This window comes from Microtus oregoni, unplaced genomic scaffold, assembly GCF_018167655.1.
Source record: "Microtus oregoni isolate MIOR12 unplaced genomic scaffold, Mior012 000046F_ref0000063, whole genome shotgun sequence".
Classification (NCBI taxonomy): Eukaryota; Metazoa; Chordata; class Mammalia; order Rodentia; family Cricetidae; genus Microtus; species Microtus oregoni.
Window position 1 is genome coordinate 19,331,984 of NW_024543220.1, and position 21,018 is coordinate 19,353,001.

A 21,018-nucleotide genomic window follows, 5' to 3' on the forward strand; every position below is an offset into this window, starting at 1 on the left:
CCACATACAAGCTTACTCACCAACCACCATGCTAGGTTCTGGCCAGCCAGGAAGAAGTCTTTTATTGTACCACGCCTGTGTGACAGAAGAGCCTGAAACAGAAACACTCCGGTGGAGTACCATTCACAGAGAAGAGCTGGATAGATGTTGGTCTTACTATCCCGCAGCTGGTGTGTGGGACTCTCCAAATACATTAGTGGGGAAAGAGAACATACCACAGACTAATGTGCAGTCTGATCCCGTCTTATAAAAGGAACATACAGAGTATACATTATGCATCTGTATGTTTGCCCAAGTGCTGAGAAAATGGAGAAAAGATACCAGGTCTGGTTACCTCAGAAAGATGAGTCGGACGAGGGAAGAAAACTAAGTTATTCAAGTCGCTCTATACATTTTGCTTGTTACACTGAAGATTAAAGCATTTGGCAATTAACAACAGTATAGGATTGTTTTTAATTTAAAACAAACAAAAGTCTGATGTTGTGGCGCAAGCCTTTAATCCTAACACTCAGGAGCAGAGGCAGGTGGATCTCTGAGTTTGAGGCCAACTTGGTCTACATAGTGAGTTTCAGGCCAGCCACAACTACACAGTCAGATCCTGTCTAGGACAAATAACTATAAAGAAGGAAGGGGATCAAAACATGCCGGACATCCATCCATGTTTTAAATCTCCCAGAGCTCCCGGAGCAAAAGGTTTACTGGTTCTCAAATCTTGGCCACCAGGTAAGGTCAAGAGTGATTTGGGAGTGCTAAGATGGTTCCTAATCATAGCACTGGAGGAAGGACCCCAGAATTGAAGCTCAAAGACTAAGAATCCCTGCCTCTGGAAACAGACAGTTCATGGCTGAAGCCAATGAAGATGGATACTGTTTGAGTGCCATGATGGGCATCCGGGATTCCCCTTCCTGTTTGGAATAGACCCTGTGCGCCCACCCCTTGGCATTGGTGGGGAATTAGTTCCAGGAGCTCCTGTGAACACGAAACTCCAGGGATGCTCAAGTCCATCACATGCCAGACAGCTCTAGGTTTGCATCTGAGCACCATTATCTTCTGCTTCTTACTCAACCTTTAGGAATCTCAGTTCAAGTCACCGTAGATCTGGCCTTCGCACGCATGGAGAATTCATTCCTAGACTCTTTCAGCTCAAATTTCTTTTATAAATGTCATATAATATTTGGATGTAACTTCCAGTACATCCTTTTGTGTGCTTTACATTGCCTCTAGGTTATAAGTTATGCGTTGCAATACTTAATTACCGTAAATAACCTTAGCTATCCAGTACAAATGAAAGACAATCTTAAATACTTTCAGCTCGACTGGCTGGATCTGCAGATAGGGAACTCCTGGAGAGTTCAGAGGTACAGCAGCATGTCGGTGCTAGCTGCTGTCAACATTGTGAGTCTCACAAGGACTTTCAAAATACCATTAAGGTTTCAGGTTCTAGGTGGCAGGAGCAGGACATTTGAGCTACTTAACTATTATTTTAGGGTGGGGGATGGGTATAGGAATAGAAAGGGATAATGGTCCAGAACGGTTTTGTTGCCCAAGTAGCTGGTGCTTGGTTGTCAGGGTGAGGAAGGGTTAGATAATGGGTGGGCAAGGCCATCCTCTCTGAAGTGCCAGGAGGCTAGGTGGAGGCCAGGTCTCTGCGGGGAAGTGCCACACCAGCCCAGGGGTCCCGCCATACCCACAGCCCGAAGAACAGAACCAATAAGAGGTACGAAGTCACCACTAGGGTGTCCGAGGTGCTGTGGATACTTAAGCCCACGATGTCCTGATTCCTGGTGACGCTATAATTGTTCTCCAGAGGGTCCATGGCAGCTTTTCTGAGCCAGGTAAACACTTGCAACCAGAACACTGCAACGGTTCTGGATCCAGCTCCACCTCTAGTTCGCAAGGCATCCTGGGAAGAGCCACAGTACTGTCTTCTTGGTTCCCAGTAGGCTCTGCGGCTTGGTTCTTCCTCAGCACCAGGGACTTCTTCCCTTTCCTTTATTCTCGGTCACACGCAGGCACGCACGCACGGAAGAGAGAGAAGAGAGAAGGGGGAGCCTTTTTGGGTGCCAAGTCAGTCCCAGTCTGTCTCTCCATCAGCCACGAGCGATCATCCTCAGCTAAATTCGGGCGCAGGCGGGACGAACACCGGACAACTGAAGCAGAGTCATTAATGGCGTCTTTAGAAGCTGTATTGGATTCTGGGACAGAGAAATCACTCTGATGGAAACCAAAATCGACAGATGTTTAAATACCCTACGCAAAATGGGCTAATATTTGCATATCCTAGGCACATCTTCCCCTATGTTTTAATTCATCTATGACTCATAACAGTAACATCCCTCCTATCTTAATAAACCATGTTTATATTTTCATGATAGTGGATTTTTTCATTAATTTTAATTAAAATGTTGTATAAAAATGGTATTTACCTTAATTTCAGAGGTTTCTTTTCTTTTTCTTTTTTTTTTTTGGCTCTTCTTTATACTGTGTGCCGAGACAATTCTTAAGCTTACTTTTGCCATCACAGCTCTGGGTGGAGGCGTTGATCACAGAATCTCTTCCATTTTGTGCAAATCAACTTTTTAAAATGATTCATTTCCTCTGTATGGGTATTTTGCCTACATTCACGTCTTGTGTACCACAGGCATGCCCAGTGTCCTCAGAAGAAAGGAGATGGTGTCAGATCCACTAGAACTGGAATTATAGATGGTTATGAACCACCCCGTGAGTTCTGGGAAATGAACCTAGGTCCTCTGAAGACCAGCCAACTTTCTTAACACTGAGCTATCTCTCCAGCCTTTGTAGATCAACTCTAAATTCTTTTTTAAAGAAAAAAAGTCCTTTCTTCTTTCTTTATGTGTGCAGGTAGGTAGTGGGATGGAACCCAGGACCTGGTGCACACTAAACACAAACTCTACCACAAACTCTATCCCAAACGGACATGGCCAACTTTATTTTTCTTGGTACATTTCTTTGCTAAATGTTATTTTAGCCTTGATGGGTGAAGGGGGGAAGGACACAGAGTGAATGGGTAGGAAAGGAGGGGAGATCTGGGAGGAGTCAGGGAAGGGAGTGAATAGGAGCGAAACAGATTGTATGAAACTCAAAGAACTAATAAAAGCGGAGAAAAACTTACTTTAGCAAATCTTTAGCAATATATTTAAAATGACTATAAGAATGTCTAACACAACAGAGACAGAGACCCACATTGGAGCACCGGACTGAAATCTCAAGGTCCAAATCAGGAGCAGAAGGAGAGAGCACGAGCAAGGAACTCAGGACCACGAGGAGTGCACCCACACACTGAGGCAATGGGGATGTTCTATTGGGAACTCACCAAGGCCAGCGTCTGAAAAAGCATGGGATAAAACTGGACTCGCTGAACATAGCGGACAATGAGGACTACTGAGAACTTAAGAACAATGGCAATGGGTTTTTGATCCTACTGCACGTACTGGCTTTGGGGGAGCCTAGGCAGTTTGGATGCTCACCTTACTAGACCTGGATGGAGGTGGGTGGTCCTTGGACTTCCCACCTCCAGTCAGGGAACCCTGATTGCTCTTCGAGCTGATGAGGGAGGAGGACTTGATCGGGGGAGGGGGAGGGAAATGGGTGGCGGTGGCGGCGAGGAGGTAGAAATCTTTAATAAATAAATAAATAAATAAATTTACATAAAAAAAGAATGTCTAACACATAGCTGTTGTTGGGTGCCAGACCCCTTTCAATGTATTTTACATATATTAATCCCCTTGGTTCTCATAATCAAACAGTCTAAATCTATGTCAAGATAAGGGAAGTCTTTTAAAAGCCAATCAAAATACCAGGTGGTGGTGGCATACACCTTTAATCCCAGCACTTGGGAGGCAGAGGCACGCTGTGAGTTCAAGGCCAGCCTGGTCTACAGAGCAAGTGCCAACACAGGCTCCAAAGCAAAGGCAATCAGAATCCTGGGCAGAATTCCATTGTCCCAATTAGTTCAGCACTGCCCAAACCAGCAATATGAAAGTGGGCCCGGGTTGTGGCTCAATTGATAGAAAGCTTGCTTAGCACATGCAAAGCTCGGGCTTCCATCCCTGGTACCTCCTAAACATGTTCTGTTGACACACATGTGTATAATCCAGCACTCCGGAGGTGGAGGCAGAAGGGTCGGAAATGCAAGGTCATCTTTGCTACATAGACAGGTGGAGATTCCAAGACAGAGGTCCTACCTGGGTTCAATTCCCCCAGCACCCACCTGGTGCCTCACATCCTCTCTATAATGAGATCTGGTGTCCTCTGGCATGCAGACATACATACATGCACTGTGTACATAATAAATAAACCTAAAAAAAAGAATCTTTGCCTTAATCATAGGCCTACAAAAATAAAAACCTCCAATCTCTTTTTAAAATTAGTGAATAGCACTAGGGACAATAAACAGATGTAGTCTCAATAAAATCAAATATAAAAAGAAAAGGAAAGAAATAACATCTTTAAAATTCTTTTTACAAATCTGTATTACCCTTATACCAAAATCAAGACCCAACCAAAAAAGAATTTGATAATCACTCTGATGAACATCGACACAAAAATTCTCAGTAGAATCTTGAAAAATGAATTGAAGATCACATAAAAAGGTCATCTACTATGACCAAGTTGGTTTCATGCCAGAGATTTGGAGACGGCTCAATATATGTAACAGAATAAATGTAATCTATTGTATAAACAGGCTCAAGGACAGAAAACACATGATATCTCAGCAATGAAAAAAATGCCTTTGACAAAGCCCAACATCACATTGTGATCAAAGCTGTGGAGAATTTGGAGGTATGTGGGATATATCTCAATATCGTAAGGATAATATATGACAAGCCCATAGGCAAAAAATCATGTTAAATGGAGTGGAAAATTAAAGCATTTCCATTAAAATCAAGACAAGAGTGTCCATTCCCTGTTCAAGGTAGTGCTTGAAGTCTTAGCTAGAACTAAAGAGACAAAGAAAAAGGGAATACAAATCAGAAATAAAAAAAAGTGGAAGTATCCTATCTGCAGATGATGTGATTTTTTTTATGGTTTATTTAGCTTTATTTTATGTGCATTGGTGTGAAGGTGTCAGATCCCCTGGAACTGGATCTTCAGACAGTTGTGAGCTGCCATGGGGGCACTGGGATTTGAACCCAGGTCCTCGGGAAGAGCAGTCAGTGCTCTTAAACGCTGAGCCATCTCTCCAGCCCCAGATGATGTGATTTTAAGTGTACATAGGATCCCACTCAAAATCCCACATTCAGCGAAGTAAAAAATTAACACAAAAATCAGTACTTTACAATATATCAATAATAAACAACCCAAGAGATAAATCATCACAATAAGATAAAAATCTTTTGAAATAATCTAGCCAAGAAAATGAAAAAAGACTGTACAATGAAAATGTTAAGAGCCTTTAATCCCAGCACTCAAGAGATAGAGGCAGGCTGATCTCTGTGAGTTTGAGGCCAGTCTGTGCTACACAGCGAGTTCCAGGACAGCCAGGGCTACACAGAGAAGCCCTATCTCAACCCCACCCCCAATGTTAAAGTATTGAAGAAAGGAACTGAAGAAGATATCAGAAGGTGGCAGTGCCTCACTTGCTTGTGGATGGTAGGATTAATATTATGAAAATGACTATCTTACCTAAAGCAATCTATAGATCTAATTGTTGGGCGGATCTACTTGCAGATGTCCTACAGCTTAGCTATCTAGTAGTCAGCGGGTTAGAGTGCCTGGATTTGTGACCCAGTGTCTGAGAGAGCAATTGTCTGTGTGGTCAGCAGAAGGCTGTGATCTTGGACTCAGTGGTCAATTTAAATGAGCTGGGTGTTCAGTCCACAGTACCCTGCTTCCTTTGTGGTCCCTAAAGTAGTTTTATCTAAAACACTGGTGTGGCTCGCTATGGCTCACACTGCCCACTGCCTTATCATCTTCTGTGAGGTTGTGAAAATCCTACAAAAAGTGCAACCGTGTGGCCTTGAGAGGACCGTCTGCATTCATCTGCGTGAGGCTGCCCCTGAAATCAGAACATTTCCTCTCTCTGATGTCACGAGGGGAGTGCAAAGCAGGCTGGCTGGCACGATGGCTTCCTCCCCTTTTGTATCTGAAAAGATAGAGAACCGGAACTTCTAGCTTCGTTCTTTGTTCTGCAGGCTGTGCAGCCTGAGCACCCTGTGCAGCCTACGCAGGTCATGCAGCCCACGCAGGTTAATGCAGCCTGTGCAACCTGAGCAGCCTCTGCAACATGAGCAGCCTACGCAACTTGAACAGTCTGTGCGTGCAGCCCAAGCAACCTACACAGCTTACGCAATTCTTGAGCATGTAGTTGTCCTAGCAAGCTTTACTAGAGCCACCTCGGAAGCTCTTTCAGGGCCCCCAGCTATCTTAGGGTAGGTTGAGATATAAAGCCAAGGTTCTGTGTGAACTCAGAGGGAGCCTGCCTTCCAAAGAAAGGCGCTGACGTATGGGATCAACTTCGAAAACCGCAGAAGTAGACCACGAGCAAATGGAACAGATGTCTCCGGGTATGTCCACTGAGAAATGCTGCCGCCACTGCTTCAAATCCAGGCTCTCTTACGGAAATTCTCAGCCGGAAACCACCAAGGGCAATATTGCTCTATTGAGATAGAGTCTTACTCTAACCCAGGAGCCAAATCACTCCCTGCTAACATAGAGGGAAACCAGTGGACTTTCTCCAAGCATTGAGTCTTCTCTAGAAAGGATGGGCACATTTAAAGCGAGAAACACCCTCTGAGATGTGGGGTTTCTGTTCCTCTTCCCTTGTTCTAGGACACAGTCCGAATTTGCTTGGCTTCCCCACCAGGTGGCGCTGTCTACTCATAAATAAGCACAAAAAGTCCAAGCTTGCTTTTTATTTTTAATCAATTTGTTTATTTGGATTTTGAGATAGGGTCTCACAATGTAGCTTTGGTTAGTATGAAATTTGCTATTTAGACCAGGATTTCTCGAACTCACAAAGATCTTCCTGCCTCTGCCTACTTATTAGTGGGACAGCACCACGACACCCTGCCAAAATTGCCTTTTGAGAACCAGTGGCAATCCTCCTGTCTCAGTCTCCCGAGTGTTTAGGGCTCCCCATGCCCCACCAATGCTCTGAATTGGTTGTTAAACATACCAGTGCACCGGTGATCAGAATGAGCCTACGCTGATTGGGAAAGTGAGGCCGGCAGTCCCACACTTAATGAGGGAATTTGGAGATGAGTAAGGAGAATTGAGATGATCCAAAGGTGCTTTATCTGTCCCCAACAATGTGTTAAGTGTTGCCAGACTGAAAAATCCAAAGATCTGGTACCCCAAAACTTCTCAACTCTCTCGGGAATCCATAACCCACAGGACAAAGGCTCGGCGTGGTCAGGGTTTCCTGGATGGAGTGGACACAGCTCTGCCAACTAGGCGGCGACACAGCTCCCCATAGACTTTAAGTCAACTGGGGCTCCCATATCCTGGGCCAGTGGAGAGAAGGTAGGTTCGGTGGACTGGGATGGGCGAAGGGTGCTGGGTTGGGGTGAATCTGCCCCAGGGCCTGGAGCCCCCGCCCGCCCTTCCGCCTCTACTTTTCCCACCCTTGTCCTCGTCCCCACCTGTTCCCCCTCCCCCAGACGCCCCCTCCTCTACGTCTACCCGCCCCTCTCGCGCCGGTGAGCACTTCCGGCACCGCTCTGGGCTTCACAGAGCTCTCATCACCTGTGCTCCTGCTGCTGAGCCAGGCTGCTGGTTGGCGGGGTGTCCTCGCGTTCTGGCGGTGGAGAGAGTCGAGTAGAACCCACATTGGACAGAGTGCACAGGAAAATACTGAGATTGGGAAAGGCAAATCTAGAACCTTAAATAACTGCCGCGCCTTCTTTCAAGGGTAATCCTGGACTTGCACGTCGCGGCGTCCCCACCCCCACTCCCACGCCCGCGGGTGCAGCCCACATAAGGCTACTTAGCGATGAAGGGGATTAAAGATTGAAGGACCCAAAGATAGTCAAGATTGTAAGCTCTGGATCCCCAAATGCTGCATCTAGGTGCTCACCTCCAGAAATGAGGCACTTCCTGTTTGTTTGGTTGGAACTCACTCTGTAGACCAGGCTGGCCTCTGCCTCCCTAGTGCTGGGATTTAAGGTGTGTGCCATAACCGCACGCTTTTTTTTTTTTCTGGGGTGGGCACTTCTTAGAGACACCAGGGAAAAAGCTGAGTATGTGTGTGTGTGGGGGGGGGGGTTGTTATGTGTGTTTGCTTTTACTATCCTGGGGACTGAGACTAGTGCCACTTTTTATGCTAGGCAAATATTCTTTCGCTGATCTAGAACACCCAGCCCAGGAATTTTGTTTTGGTTCGAGAGAAGGTCTCACTATGTATCTATCCTTGGCTGTCTGGAACTTCCTATGTAAACCAGGCAGGCCTTAAAATCACAGAAATCCACCGAGTGTTGGGATGAAAGCCATGAGCTACCACGGCTCAGGAATCTTTCTGAAGGTTCCAATCTCACTTAGTTCAGCTTCTGAGAGCACTGTTGGCCCTACCTACCGTTAATTGTGCCACCCCTTGATGCATAACTGCTCAGGTGTGGTTACCCATCTGTGGGAAATCTTCTCCAGGGAAAGCAGTAGAACACACTGTCCCTGAGGAGGACAGAAACCGCATAATCTGTTACCTGCTTTCAATGTCCCCATTCCTGGCCCTCAGGGCCCTTCAGAGAACACCGGACCCTGATCATCAAGGCTCAGTAGAGATTTGTCCAAAGACTTCAGGGGAAGAGGCAGGGGCTGCCCCTCCTCCAAGCCATCAGCATCAATGCCTTGGGGACCGGCCACCCAAGAACAATGAGCGTTGAACCACAATCAGCCAAGTGGAGCTGGAAGGGTGGGGGGCAGAAAAGGTTAGTTCCCTTTTCTCTACCTTCAGTTCATGAGGTCATGGGGAGGTCAGGCATCAGGCTAAGCCCCTGGGGGTAGGGACAGGGCTGGGCCAGGTTCCCTCGGGGTCTCAGGTGTTTCCTCTTGACAGCAATCACCAGAATCCCAACTCCCATGTCCTCTGATCTGTTACTTTTTATCCCAGGATCGCATGATCATCATGTTGAATGTTATTAACTCATATTGCAAGAGAAAGAAAGCAAGACTTAGAGGAAAAAGAGAGGTCCAAGGTCAGGGGCAGAAGTGGGGGGACAAACAGAAGCCATTCATCTCATACCCCAGCCCTAGGGATCAAAGTTAGTTATTTATAGGCAATGGAACAAAAGTAGTCTGCGTCGTCCTCCGGCTGCACGGGGCTGATGGTCAGCACACAGACATTGTGGGCCACGTCCGCAGTAGCAGAGAACCTGTCGGGAATGTCATCAGGCCGATAGTGCTCCTCTTCTGAGTGGTAGTAGAGCAGATGGGGAGCACTGCCTGGGCGCTGCTGATACCAAGACACGCCAAAGTCCCCAATGGTGGCATGCTGAGAATTGATTGTGCAGCTGAGTTGAACCACTTGGCCTGGGAAGACCAGTACTGCGTCAGGATAGGTCAGGGTTGGCTGGAAGACTGAAAGATACAAACCCACTGAGGGCTAGCCTGGGCCCCTTCCTTCCTTACTGTGAATATTTTGTCAGACCCCAAGGAGACTCTCACTCCCAAAATTTTCATAGCGCCAGAGGACTGGCCCTGGATGGGTCAGGGAGGCCTGGTTCCCTGAAGCTTAGTGTGCTCTCTCTACAGCTCCGTTTTCCTCTGTGAATGGGGGCTTTGGAGTAAGTGGCCCCTAAATTAGCATTATCATCATGTCTCCAATAATCCATGTTCAGCTAAGAGCCTTGTATGCGATCATGGGACTGGAACCTTCTGGGCCCCTCTTCTCTGAGGACCTCTCAATCTACTAGCTCTCCCAAACCCTGGCCACAGGCTAATTGTCCCCAGGAACCTCCCAGGATGCATAACCATCATCTTTATTTTCAAGCTTCTGACCACATGGTGTAGGGGACTATCCATGTTAACATCCGCTGTGAGAAGCAAAGGTGACCAGTTATCGTCTCTTCAAAGGGTCAGTGTAATCAAGGTCCACACAGGAACGTGTCCTGCCCCTGGTCCTAGACAGAGCTCCCTGGAGCCTGGCCTCTACTCCACCTCTCTGCCTTTCCTAGGATCCACCCCACTGGCGCTACTGATCTGCTTCTTTGTGTGGGCTTTCTTGAGCGAGTGCCAACCCCCATCTCCCTCCCGGAGGAGTCTTACCTGCCAAAAAGGCACCAATCAGAAGGAAAGGCAGGCAACCAGGGCAGGCCATGGCCAGAGGCACAAGACTGTACCAGAGTTGCCCTGATGTGTGTGCTACGCTCGCTCTGGGTGCTTATGGCTCAGGGATGGGGAAGCCTCTTGACCACAATAGAGCATGCAAATCAGCCCGCTGATTAAAGAGGATGTGTTGCACAGTATCAGGCCCTGTCTTCCAGATGTCCCGAAACACAGCCAGGGGGAGATCAGAAGTTCAGTAGCCTTCAGGTCCAGGGCCAAGAAGTTGAAATTCCCCAGAGAGTATCCCCATACTCCTTTCTAGTCATTAACAGTGTCTACCCACTAGAATAGGGGTTCTCAACCTGTGAACCTGTGGGTCCTGATCCCTTTGTGGCAGGGCAGGGGGGTAGGAGGCCCTTCCACAGAGGTCACCTAAGACTATCGGAAAACACAGATATTTACATTAAGATTCATAACAGTAGCAAAATTACACCAATGGAGTATCAATGAAAATAATTTATGGTTGGAGGTCACCACAACAAGAGGAACTGTATTAAAGGGTCACAGCATTAGAAAGGTTGGGGACCGTTGCTCTAGAATGTCCTCACAAAGGCCCAGGTGTCCCTGGCTTGACAATGTTGAGGGTAAAGGCCTCGTGGGACATTTTTTAGAGCAAGAAGACTATTCCCTTAAAGGGTCTAGAGGGACCACAGATTCTTCTCTCTTGCTACCTGGCCTGCCCTGACTTCACTCCACCCCTTGATACTGCCATGACGCACTGCCTTGCTATGACAGGCCCAGAAGCAACGGTGCTGTGGACTGAAACTCCAAACCTATGAGTTAAAGCTAACCTTTCCTCTATGAGTTGATTATCTCAGGGAAACTGACTAATAGAACCTTCAAAGGAACAGTCATTTTGGGTTTTAGCACATTAGGTTACTTTTGTGGGCTGTAGAAATTCTACTCTAAGTAGAATATATACATATGTGTATGTATATACACATATATGCGTCTATGTATTCTTATATATAAATACACACATATACAGATATATATAGGTACACATATGTGTGTATGCATGTTTGCTTCTTTTGGCCAACATTAAGAGTCAACCATGTGGGCAGGGCACAGTGGTGCACGCCTTGAATCAGGCCAGCTGCCTAACTCTGAGACAGGGGAGGGAGATCAAGACAACAGCACAGGCAAAGGCAACTCTCACAACTCTCGGAGCTTAGGGTTCCTGTCCTACAGCTGCCTTCCTTCCAGATTCTGTGTCTTGGTGCCATTGTCTCCAAGCTTCAGGCATCTAGGTTGTGCTCTGTAGGATGTTAGCCCTCACAAAGTAAGCTCTGGAAATACTACTCGCCTCTACGGTACTGCTCTGAGGACCGAGATGGTTTCTAAAGTGCTACGAACGACATTTATGATGGGCACGGTGGCACCCACCTCTAGTCCAAGCACCCATCAGGCTGGAGGAGGTAGAACTCTGAAGGAAGAAGTGAAAGAAATAAACTGATGTTGCTATCTTTTTTTTTCCTAAGGAACTTACCAATAAGCTTGCCTCAAAAATATTAAGATACACCAAGGTAAAATTTAGCAAAAGGAGCATGCCACTGCCAGGCAGTTTAGAGACGACGCCACCAATCAAACCCCATGCCTCTATCAGAAAGAGCATTCTTCTGCCGGCCAGACAGGAGGATCCTGGTTAACAGCTGCCCAGGAAATGCAGCTGTGCTCTGTCTTGTGCTAGCTCTGGCAAGAACTGTACATTGGAACTCTCCCCATTTGTCCAAATAACCAAACCTCAGGATTTCTGTCTCTGTAAAAGATGTTTAATTGTTCAAAGTGTAATTCGTGGTCATCAAACTAGAGAAGCAGAAAGGGATCTCTGCTCAAGGCTGGTTCCCTTCTGTACATTAGCCAGAACCAAGCAGAAAGGGATCTCTGCTTAAGGTGGTTCCCCTCTGGACATTAGCCGGAACAAGCCGTGCATGATTATTAAAAGGTTTCTGTCGTGATTTCGCACTGGGAAGGCATATTAACTCTGTGACATCATGAATCAAGACCATCTGGGCGACATACAGCACCCTGTCTCGAACAGCCGTCCCGACCAAAAGCCCTGTGAAAGCCTCAGTAAAAAAGGCACAAAGTCACAGCAAGCCTGTGTGCTCCGGTGTGCACTGCCCTTTCACAAATGCGAAGAGCGAGGCTAACAAAAGCGAAGGGTTTATCTAGGGGCTAAGCGGGTCCATGGTGAGCTGGACGGAGGACCCAGATTTCTTTCAATTTACCCAGCCTGAGATGTGCCGGCCGAAGGCAGCACAGAGAGCCTAACTATGGGGGTACCCGAAACACTATGCTTGGAGGGGTCTGAGGGAGGCTCAGAGAGAGACCATAGAAGCAGAGAGACAGGGGAAGCCACGTGGGAGAATGAAAAACAAGGAATGAGAAACAGAGTTTAAAAACTCAGAGGATAATCGCAGAGAGGGAAGACAAAACAAACACTAAGTGTGAGAGTGTAGAACAGACGAGAGACAGGGAGGGGGAGAATGAGACCTGCAGACGTGGGACTGCACATGAAAGCCAGCGTTGCTCAGAGAACTGGGGATTACAGCTCAGTGGGGCATTTGTGAGTCCCTGGATACAAAGCAAGCACGTGTGTGGGCGAGGGAGGGGTAGCAGGGACGCTAACCAGTAGTGAGGAGTAACAAGCCCGTGCCTCTGGCTGCTATAGATCTAGGAGGCCCAGAACCAAGAGACAGAAGGCGAGACAACGCAAAACAAGCCCTCATTGGAAAAGACATGAGTATGTTCTTACAAAGCTAAAGACATTCACCAGGCGGCCCTGCAGTTCTTCCTGTGGTACTCACTAGAGAAAGGAAAACTGCTCCCACAAGGACCCGCAGACAAAAGTTTACCGCAGTCTTATTCATGATCTCCCCAACTTCCAAAACAACAGCAGGTGAGCAAGTGAGTCAACTCCTGGACACACAAATGACTCAACACTCCTCAGCAAGAAGAGAGAAACAAAATAAATAAATGAATAAGTAAGTAAGTAAATAAATAAAAAGAGAGAGAAACAGCTATCTATACCAACAGCCTAGATCATGTTGAGTGAAGACACCACAGGCCATAGCTCTGAGCCCACTTACGAGACACCCTGGGAAAGATGCATAGGAAGGGGATGCCAGGGACTAGCGCTGAGTATCCGAGCCTCAACAACAGACAGAGAGCCTCTAAAGACGAAGAGGACTTGGGGAACTAAGGTAACACTGCGGGAGGGATATAGGAGCCATTCGGAGAGGCTGGAAGCAAGAGGAAGTATTTAAAGGTGAAATGGATTACATAAGGTATTTTGAAACAATAATCCTTGGCTACAAGGATCGATAACAAGGGTGGCCCGAGTCCAAGACTAAACACACAGTTGCTGGGTGGACGGCCTTGCAGGAGTCTTTCTATGTAAGGTTGTGGTGGCCTTTGTGCAAAGCTGTGGTTGCAGCGGTATTTTGTGGTTAGTTCTTGTCATTAGACATGCGTGCATAAAATTCCCAACTGTAGTCATCCAGCTGTAGTTATCTGAAGCAGGATGATGGAGGTTAAGGACTAGTTTTTCTTTTCTCTCTCTCTTTCGTTTTGGTTTTTTGAAACAGAGTTTCTCTGTGTAGTCCCAGCTGTGCTGCAACTCACTGTAGCCTCGAACTCCCAGAGATCCTCCTGCCTCTGCCTCCCAGGTGCTGGGATTAAAGGCATGTGCCACCACCGCCTGGCAGGTTAAGGGCTATTTTTATTCTCACAATTTCAAAGAATCACCTATGGGGAGGGAGGATGGAAACATTCTGTATCCCGGTTGTGGAAACTGGAGATTTGTTAAAACAGTACCAACAAGATGGCTCAGTGAGGGAAGAAGCTTGTCACCTAGCCTGACAACCTGAGTTCAATCCCAGGGACCCCCAAGGTGGAAGGAGAGAACCAGCTCCCACAAGTTGCCCTCGGACCTCCACACATATGCTCTGTGGTACATGCATGCGTACAAAAACGCTTACACAAAATGAATAATTATAAATAGATTTTTCTAACTTGAAAGCATTCCAAAGGGGAAAGTAAATTCTATCTCCATGAATGTGATTAGCAGGAGAGGACAAAAGGAAGTGAGAACAGAAAAAAAAATAATTGAAAGGGCCCAGGGCACTGGTGGTGCATGCCTTTAATCCCAGCACTCAGGAGGCAGAGGAAGGCAGATCTCTCAATTCGAGGCCAACCTGGTCTACAGAGTGAGTTCCAGAACAGCCAAGACTGTTACGTAGAGAAACCCTGTTTCGAAAAAACCAAAAAGGAAGGAAGGAAGGGGGGGGGGAGAGAAGGGGAGAGGGGGAGGGAGGGAAGGAAGGAAGGAAGGAAGGAAGGAAGGGGGCTGGGAGGGGGAAAAGGAAAGCCACACCAGAAGAGGTCTTTGGTGAGGGAGGGTGCTCACATCCCTGCAGCCTGTACACTCTCTCTCCCTGGTAGGGCACGTGGGCTCTGAAACAGTATCCAGGCATCCTAGGGACCTCAGTTCAGAGCCTCCTCTATCGGTCCAACAGGAGCTCCACCTGAAGGCCCGCCCCAGTAGGTCCAGTTACTAGGATACTGGGGATAAAGCATTTCCTGCCTAGATGTCTTGGCAGCTTCCACTGCCATGGAGACCACTGGGAGCTGAAGGAGCTGCTGGCACCCAGAAAGCAGCAGCAGAAGAAAGTGGTCTTTGACTAGCTGAGCAAGTGGGTGAACAGGGGCCAGACCTGAGCCGGGAGCCAACCCACCTACTCAGCAATTCTCACATGCAGTTCCCAGGTGGGAGCTGAGGAGAGAAGCAGCAGGAGGAGGGGGCTCAGAGACCCACGATCTGCCTGTCTCCTTTCCGCAGCCATGTTTATCACTGTGATGTTTGGAGGTAAGCAGGGTCCCCTGTCCTGGAACAGGGGCCATACTCAAGAGTTGTTCGTCCCTCTATCCTAGAGAACCCAGGAAGGGGAGGTACAGGCTGGGAGGGGCATGGGAATTTGAGGAAGCTGTTCCTATGAGGAGGCAAAGCAATGCCAGTTGTGGTCCCCAGTCCTCTACACAAGAGATGGATGGAAAGCTCTCCAATGCACTTCGAACAGCATTTGCTTAGAGTAATAGGCCTGGAGCACAGTGCTAGCCCCATAATCCTAGTGTTACCTCTAGGCATGGGAGTTCTCCTCGTTGGGCAAGGCCCTGACATCCTACCCACTCCGCTATGCCCCTCCCTCAGCTGATTGTCGCATGCTAGTGAACTCCTGGTGCAGCCTGGTGACCTTCATTGTGCATCTGAAACAGAAGGCTCAGGTGCCCCCAGAAGGTGAAAAGACCTGGAAGGCCTGGGGGGAGGGGGAATCTCAGGGTCCCATGCCCGGGTGCAGCCTGCCCAGCTTATTCCCATTTCTGCCCAGTAACCATTGCTCTCCTGGCTGAAGACGGGCGCCTGGTGAGGCTGGAAGAGGGGACGGTCCAGGCCCCTTCCATGGCCTGTTCCCTGCTGCAGGAGCAAGGGACCTATGTCCTTGTACGGATCATTAGTAAGTAGAGCCCAAAACTCTCCTTTGCAGCTATGCTGGACTATACGGGAGGGACAGCGGGCCACAGACCAGCTAAGATCCTGTTCAGTCTCATCCTTGACTGGATCCTATACCTAACCATCCCTATCCAGTGCCTAGGCCAGGTTTCTATGGGAACCACCAAGGCAGTTTAGAGTCCTCGTTTCTCTCTATACTCTGCAGGAGGGAAAGATGGGGCTCCCACCCACTATGAGTCTCTACTGGACAACCTAGATGACCAATACCCAGAATTAGCGGGTGAGTATCAAGATAAATGGGGTGGGTGCGCATCTACCCAGCTCCCAGCAACAGGATTTCCTGGGTCTTCCAGAGGAGCTGTGCTGGCTCTCCGGCTTGCCAGGCACAAGCCACAGTCAGAGAAGACGCACAGGCGTTCGGCGTGGCCACCAGGAACAAGGTCCCCCTTCAAGGTCTCGGAGGGTGGCCTCCCTCCCATCTAGAAACCGCTAGTGGAAGCCATAGCCAGGTACAGAAAGAGTTACGGAAACCCAGGAAGTTCCAAAATGGGGAGCCCTTCCTGAGAGACCTGTGTGCTGAGGGGTACAGCCTTCACACATATACACACCCAGGACAGTACACCTTATGGAGATAAGTAAGCCCCACTATGCTGCCGGAATATAAGCATCCTAAAGGCAGGATTGCTCTGTGTTTAGGATGCAGGTCCACATTTCTCCAGCCTGGCACACACCTTAGGGGCTCAATGCATTGCTGCTGACTGAACTCAGTGAGTGATGAAGCGGTCTGTGCAGGGGTCTGAAGGGCCTACTTCCGTTCCAGCCAGGTCCTATGACCTGGCGCACCACAGCCAAGTGGCCCAGCTGGACTTGGATCCAAGGGGACTGGTCCTGACCTCTGCATTATCATCAACTGCAAACACACAGCCGTCCAGCAGGACTCCTCTTTCAGAATCTGGCCTTACTAAGAAGTTACATCAGCAAGAAGGGAAAGGTCACAGACAGGATGTGTGGCGCACCCCCCCCCCCACCTCCCTGCCCCACATTTGAGTGCAGAGAAAAGGATCCAAGGACAAAAACAAGAAGACTGAGGGGGCAGATGTCCCTGTGGGGCAGTGACAGCAGGCTTCTCTTGAGGTTTCGGGTCCCTGGGGAATAAGGCCCTTGGGTTGGCTGCAAATGCCTCACCCCCTACCCCGCTTAGCCCCAAAGTAATCTGTCCTTGGCTATCCACAGTGCAGATAGTAACAGGGTTCCCCTCACCCCACCTCAGAGGTTCAAGGACAACCCAGGGTTACACAGCAGGAGAGAGCTATTCATTCTCTCTCTCCCTACACACACACACACACACAGATGAGGCACTGCACACTCATGAGACACTCAGTCACCTATTTCCGCTGATCCCATCTCCCACCAGACAGGACAGTCAGTGGGCACACAGTAGGCTGTGGTCTAAAGTAAACTCTTTAATTGAGCATGTATGTCTTTTGTTAATCTGTAGGGTGAGAATTACCCTCCTTACTCCCAGTCCCAGGTACAATCTCATCTTGGTCAGGCTGTCGGTGAGAGGTTAGGGTAAGTAAGAACAGGCCCATGGCCTCCTCAGGGCAGGGAGCTCAGACCTGTGGAAGGAAGGAACCACAGCACAAACTGGTGATCAGCAGGGTCCCAGAGGGTCTGCCCTTCCCAATCCCACCCGCGCTGCCCCAGCTGCTCACCGTGATTGTATTTGCACTGCTTCAGGGCCTCGCTGAAGCCCTCGCACAGGGTTAGGTCACTCTGAGTGGTGGAGCAATCCAGGAACTGCTTGATCTCATAGGAGCAGGGCCCCATCTGTTGGGGGTAAGAGGCAGGACGGGCAGGGGCCTAGGGCAGAGTATAAGAGGCAACGCTGTCAGCTCAGGGTTGGTAGCCAGAATGAAGTACCAAAGTTAGAATCTTCCTGCCCCTCCCCACATCCATAGCCCTGGTTCCCCAAGAATGGTTCAAGGCAGACCAAGTGACCTGAGACTAGATTTGCCCCAGTCCAGCCTCAGCTGCATCCCTGGTAGAGGATGAACCAGGGGCCCTCTATAGGTAGACACTTACAGAATCAGACAAGCTTTTCTTTCTGCCTCAAAGTGGATATGCTGGGCAAATGTAGGAGGGGGAAGAGAAGGTTCTAGAAGAAGCTGTACACTGCATGTGTACACAGAGTGTATGTCCTACTCCAAGACACAGCACCTTCCTGGCTCAGCCACACTGATCTCATGACTCAGGACACACTGCTAACTAGCATCCAGGTTTGGCTCCCCAGCGGTGGGGAGTGGCAGAACCCTAGTGGGGCACAGGTCACCAGGGAACAGATATCATGATGGCAGGCTTGGCTTTGGTGAGAACAGGGGCTTGGGAAACACCGCCTGTCTCCCTGCTCCACTAGGGTTGGGTGTCCTTGGACAAGTCTTTGGGCTCCTCTGAGCTTGCGATTTCTCCATCTTTCAGGGTCTAGTGGGAGTCAGTGTCTGGCAGTCAGACATTTTGCCCTCAAACGTGGGCTGGGGAGAGCTTTCCAGCTAGGGACAATACACTTAACAAGCATGAGGGTTAGGACCCTCTTTTGGTCAAAGTTCTGGGCCCGAGGCAACGCTGAACGCACTGGGTCACCCCTCGCTGGACATTTAAGCGGATCCCTTTGTATCCTTGAGCGAATACCGTCTCCGTTTCTCCTGCCTTCTCTCGCTCACCTGCTGGACCGCAGGCTGAGCAGGCTCCGAGCTTCCCCCACTGAAGGCGCTGGTCAGGGCATTTCCCATGACATGCCCTACAGCCGATCCCACAGCTACGCCAGCAGCGGTGGATGCCATCTGAGCCATAAGGCCCGGCTGGCCCGAAGCGGCAGGTGCCGGGGCGGCCGCTGAGGGCGGTGGGTGCGCAGGAGGGTGGGCTGGGCGGCTGCAGGAAGCAAGGGGAGGCAAGGTTAATGCTCTGGGAACAAGCGCCTCTGCTCCCCTGTCTTAGACTCGTGTTTCTGTGCCCTTGGTGCTCCCCGAAGCCAACATGGCGCAGCAGCCTCCAAGGTCATTCTGCGGATGCCCTTGGGAGAGTCCCCACGTTTCCCTCACCCATCCCCACGGGGTGCCCGTCCCCCTCACACCTGGCCGGCCTGGCAGCCGTGCTGCGACTTCCCCGAGGCATGACAGTGGTAGGACCAAGGAGGAGCAGAGAAATAAGCGTGGACAGAAGCAACCGCTCAGTGCGGGAACTAACGCTTCAGCGTCCGACGAGTCAGGTGAAACGGGAGGGATCTGGGGCGGGGCCTTGGGGACACGCCCACAAATGGGAGGGGAAAACCTCCCCCTTCTAGAAACCTCCTGGGTTAGGGCCCCTGAGCCATCCTATTGCGGGGCGGAGCTATGAGGGTCCAGGAGACACCAGTCCAAGGTGTAAGCCCCAAGACTGAAGCAGGTGCAGCGAGCAACGGGCCTTTCTGCTAGGGCCACCGCAGAACCCAAGGGGTTTGTCTCGAGATCGGAGCAAAGAAGAGACACACAGACCATCAGCCGAACAAGGAATGGAGGTTCCAGGCCTGGCTTCACTCCCTGACTCGCTGACAACAGCCCTCCCAGGATCGCCAGAGGTCTAGAATCAGTGGTGTGTTATTAGAATCCGAGTGTATAAGATCCGAGGTGCCTCGATCCTTTTTCGACTCTCGCTGCATGCTGAAATCCTTGAGTTATGACTTTCCCAGGTATGCCCAGGACCCTAAACCCTTAGACTACCACCCCACAATCCCCTGGGCTCCTGGCATCCTGGGATACATCTCCAGAAACTGGGAGTGCTTTTGAAATAGTCAAAATGTCCCAGAAGTGACCTGAGTTCTTAGAGATGTTTATCAGACAAACCAAGCCTTATCAGTTTTAGCACCATTGACTTTTTTTTTTTTTTTTTTTTGATTTTCTGAGACAGGGGTTCTCTATATAACAGGCCTGGCTATCCTGGAATTCGCTTTGTAGATCAGGCTGGCCTCGAACTCATGGAGATCCTCCTGCCTCTGCCTCCCGAGTGCTGGGATTACAGGTGTGCGCCACTACCATGTCACCCAAACCATGTTTCTTTTAGCAGCCTCTGTAGCCAGCCCTCTTCCACCAGGACGTCAGCTCTCTTCTGAAATGGAGTCATCACGTATCCACAGGGTGGATTTCCTGGAGAGGCGAGCAGGTAAAGGATGAGACACTCTTTCCTCAGAGAAATGCCCCCAGCTTTGCTCAGGACCACTGGTTTCTAGGTATGGTCTCTGCTTACCAGGTATCCAGTGGGCAAATGGTAACATCCTTCCAGGTTCAACTTCTTCTGAAGGCGTCTCTGGTCACCTGGATATATGCACCCATCTACCCTTCCAGATCCTGCAGCAGGGGTGGTAATGCTTTAACCTCTGGCTGGTATGCTTCAGGTCCCTCAAAACACGGCCATGCATCCCTGGCAACACTGAAGGCTGTTTATGTGCAGCACGAATAAATGTTTTAGGGTTTGGGGGTTGTATTTTTTGTTGTTGTTAAGACAACTTACAGAGATCCACCTGCCTCTGTCTCCCAAGTGTTGGGATTAAAGGTGTGTGTCACCACATCCAGAGAATGGGTTTGTTTGTTTGTTTTTAAGATTTCTTTATTATGTATACACACACCAGAAGAGGGCACCAGATCTCATTATAGATGGTTGTGAGCCACCGTGTGGTTGCTGGGAATTGAACTCAGGACCTCTGAAAAAGCAACCAGTGCTCTTAACCTCTGAGCCAGCTCTCCAGCACCAGTTTGTTTTTAAAGTGCCATGCTTTCATGTGTATCAGAAAATGTATGAACACCTCATCCATTTCATGATTTCTTTCCTTCTTTTGTTGTTTTGTTTTTCAAGACAAGCTTTTTCTGTGTCGCCCTGAGTGTCCTGGAACTTGCTCTGTAGACCAGGCTGGCCTCGAATTCACAGAGATCCATCTGTCTCTATCTCCCAAGTTTGGGGATTAAAGGCATGAGCCACCACAGCCTGACCATTTCATGATTTCTTGACCAGTATTGCTACAATGAGGCGGAGCCAGACCTTGAAAGTCTAGACGTGACGATATGTGTTTGTAATTCCAGTATTCAGATAGGCTAAGACCAGAATCTTAAACTGGAGGCCTGCCTGGGCTTCATGTATGCATAGGAGAATCTGTCATGAAAGAAAGACAGGAAGGAAGGGAGGGAGGGAGGAAGGTA

The 21,018-nt window shown here is 49.1% G+C and overlaps 4 protein-coding genes across 7 annotated transcripts in view; 1 reads left to right on the top strand and 3 right to left on the bottom strand.

Moving 5' to 3' along the window:
* Positions 1–1,816, bottom strand: part of LOC121435717 (sodium/glucose cotransporter 1-like) — a 35,814-nt gene extending 33,998 nt beyond the window's left edge. The window contains exon 1 of the mRNA XM_041635182.1: positions 1,688–1,816. Within this exon, the coding sequence (XP_041491116.1) occupies positions 1,688–1,816 (129 nt within the window). The remainder of the gene's footprint in view (positions 1–1,687) is intronic.
* A 7,348-nt stretch (positions 1,817–9,164) lies between these two features.
* On the bottom strand, positions 9,165–10,343 carry Vpreb3 (V-set pre-B cell surrogate light chain 3). The gene is made up of 2 exons (XM_041634266.1): positions 10,222–10,343; positions 9,165–9,534 (listed from the first exon to the last, which is right to left on the bottom strand). Exons 1-2 carry the CDS (start codon positions 10,271–10,273, stop codon positions 9,224–9,226), a joined length of 363 nt encoding a protein of 120 aa, XP_041490200.1. The 5' UTR covers positions 10,274–10,343; the 3' UTR covers positions 9,165–9,223.
* A 4,456-nt stretch (positions 10,344–14,799) lies between these two features.
* On the top strand, positions 14,800–20,389 carry CUNH22orf15 (chromosome unknown C22orf15 homolog). Of its 4 annotated transcripts, none has more exons than XM_041635081.1 (6): positions 14,800–15,151; positions 15,494–15,580; positions 15,672–15,797; positions 15,999–16,073; positions 19,892–19,987; positions 20,075–20,389. In XM_041635081.1, exons 1-6 carry the CDS (start codon positions 15,127–15,129, stop codon positions 20,188–20,190), a joined length of 525 nt encoding a protein of 174 aa, XP_041491015.1. In that variant the 5' UTR covers positions 14,800–15,126; the 3' UTR covers positions 20,191–20,389. The 4 variants fall into 4 exon arrangements, 3 of the variants coding, with proteins under 3 accessions (XP_041491015.1, XP_041491016.1, XP_041491017.1); XM_041635082.1 differs by having other exon boundaries at positions 20,108–20,389; XM_041635083.1 differs by lacking the exons at positions 19,892–19,987; positions 20,075–20,389 and adding exons at positions 16,147–16,302; positions 16,490–16,587.
* Positions 17,237–19,079, bottom strand: Chchd10 (coiled-coil-helix-coiled-coil-helix domain containing 10). The gene is made up of 4 exons (XM_041635084.1): positions 18,924–19,079; positions 18,514–18,721; positions 17,509–17,656; positions 17,237–17,412 (listed from the first exon to the last, which is right to left on the bottom strand). The coding sequence occupies exons 1-4, from the start codon at positions 18,962–18,964 to the stop codon at positions 17,393–17,395; spliced, it is 417 nt and encodes a 138-aa protein (XP_041491018.1). The 5' UTR covers positions 18,965–19,079; the 3' UTR covers positions 17,237–17,392.
* Positions 20,390–21,018: the final 629 nt, after the last annotated feature.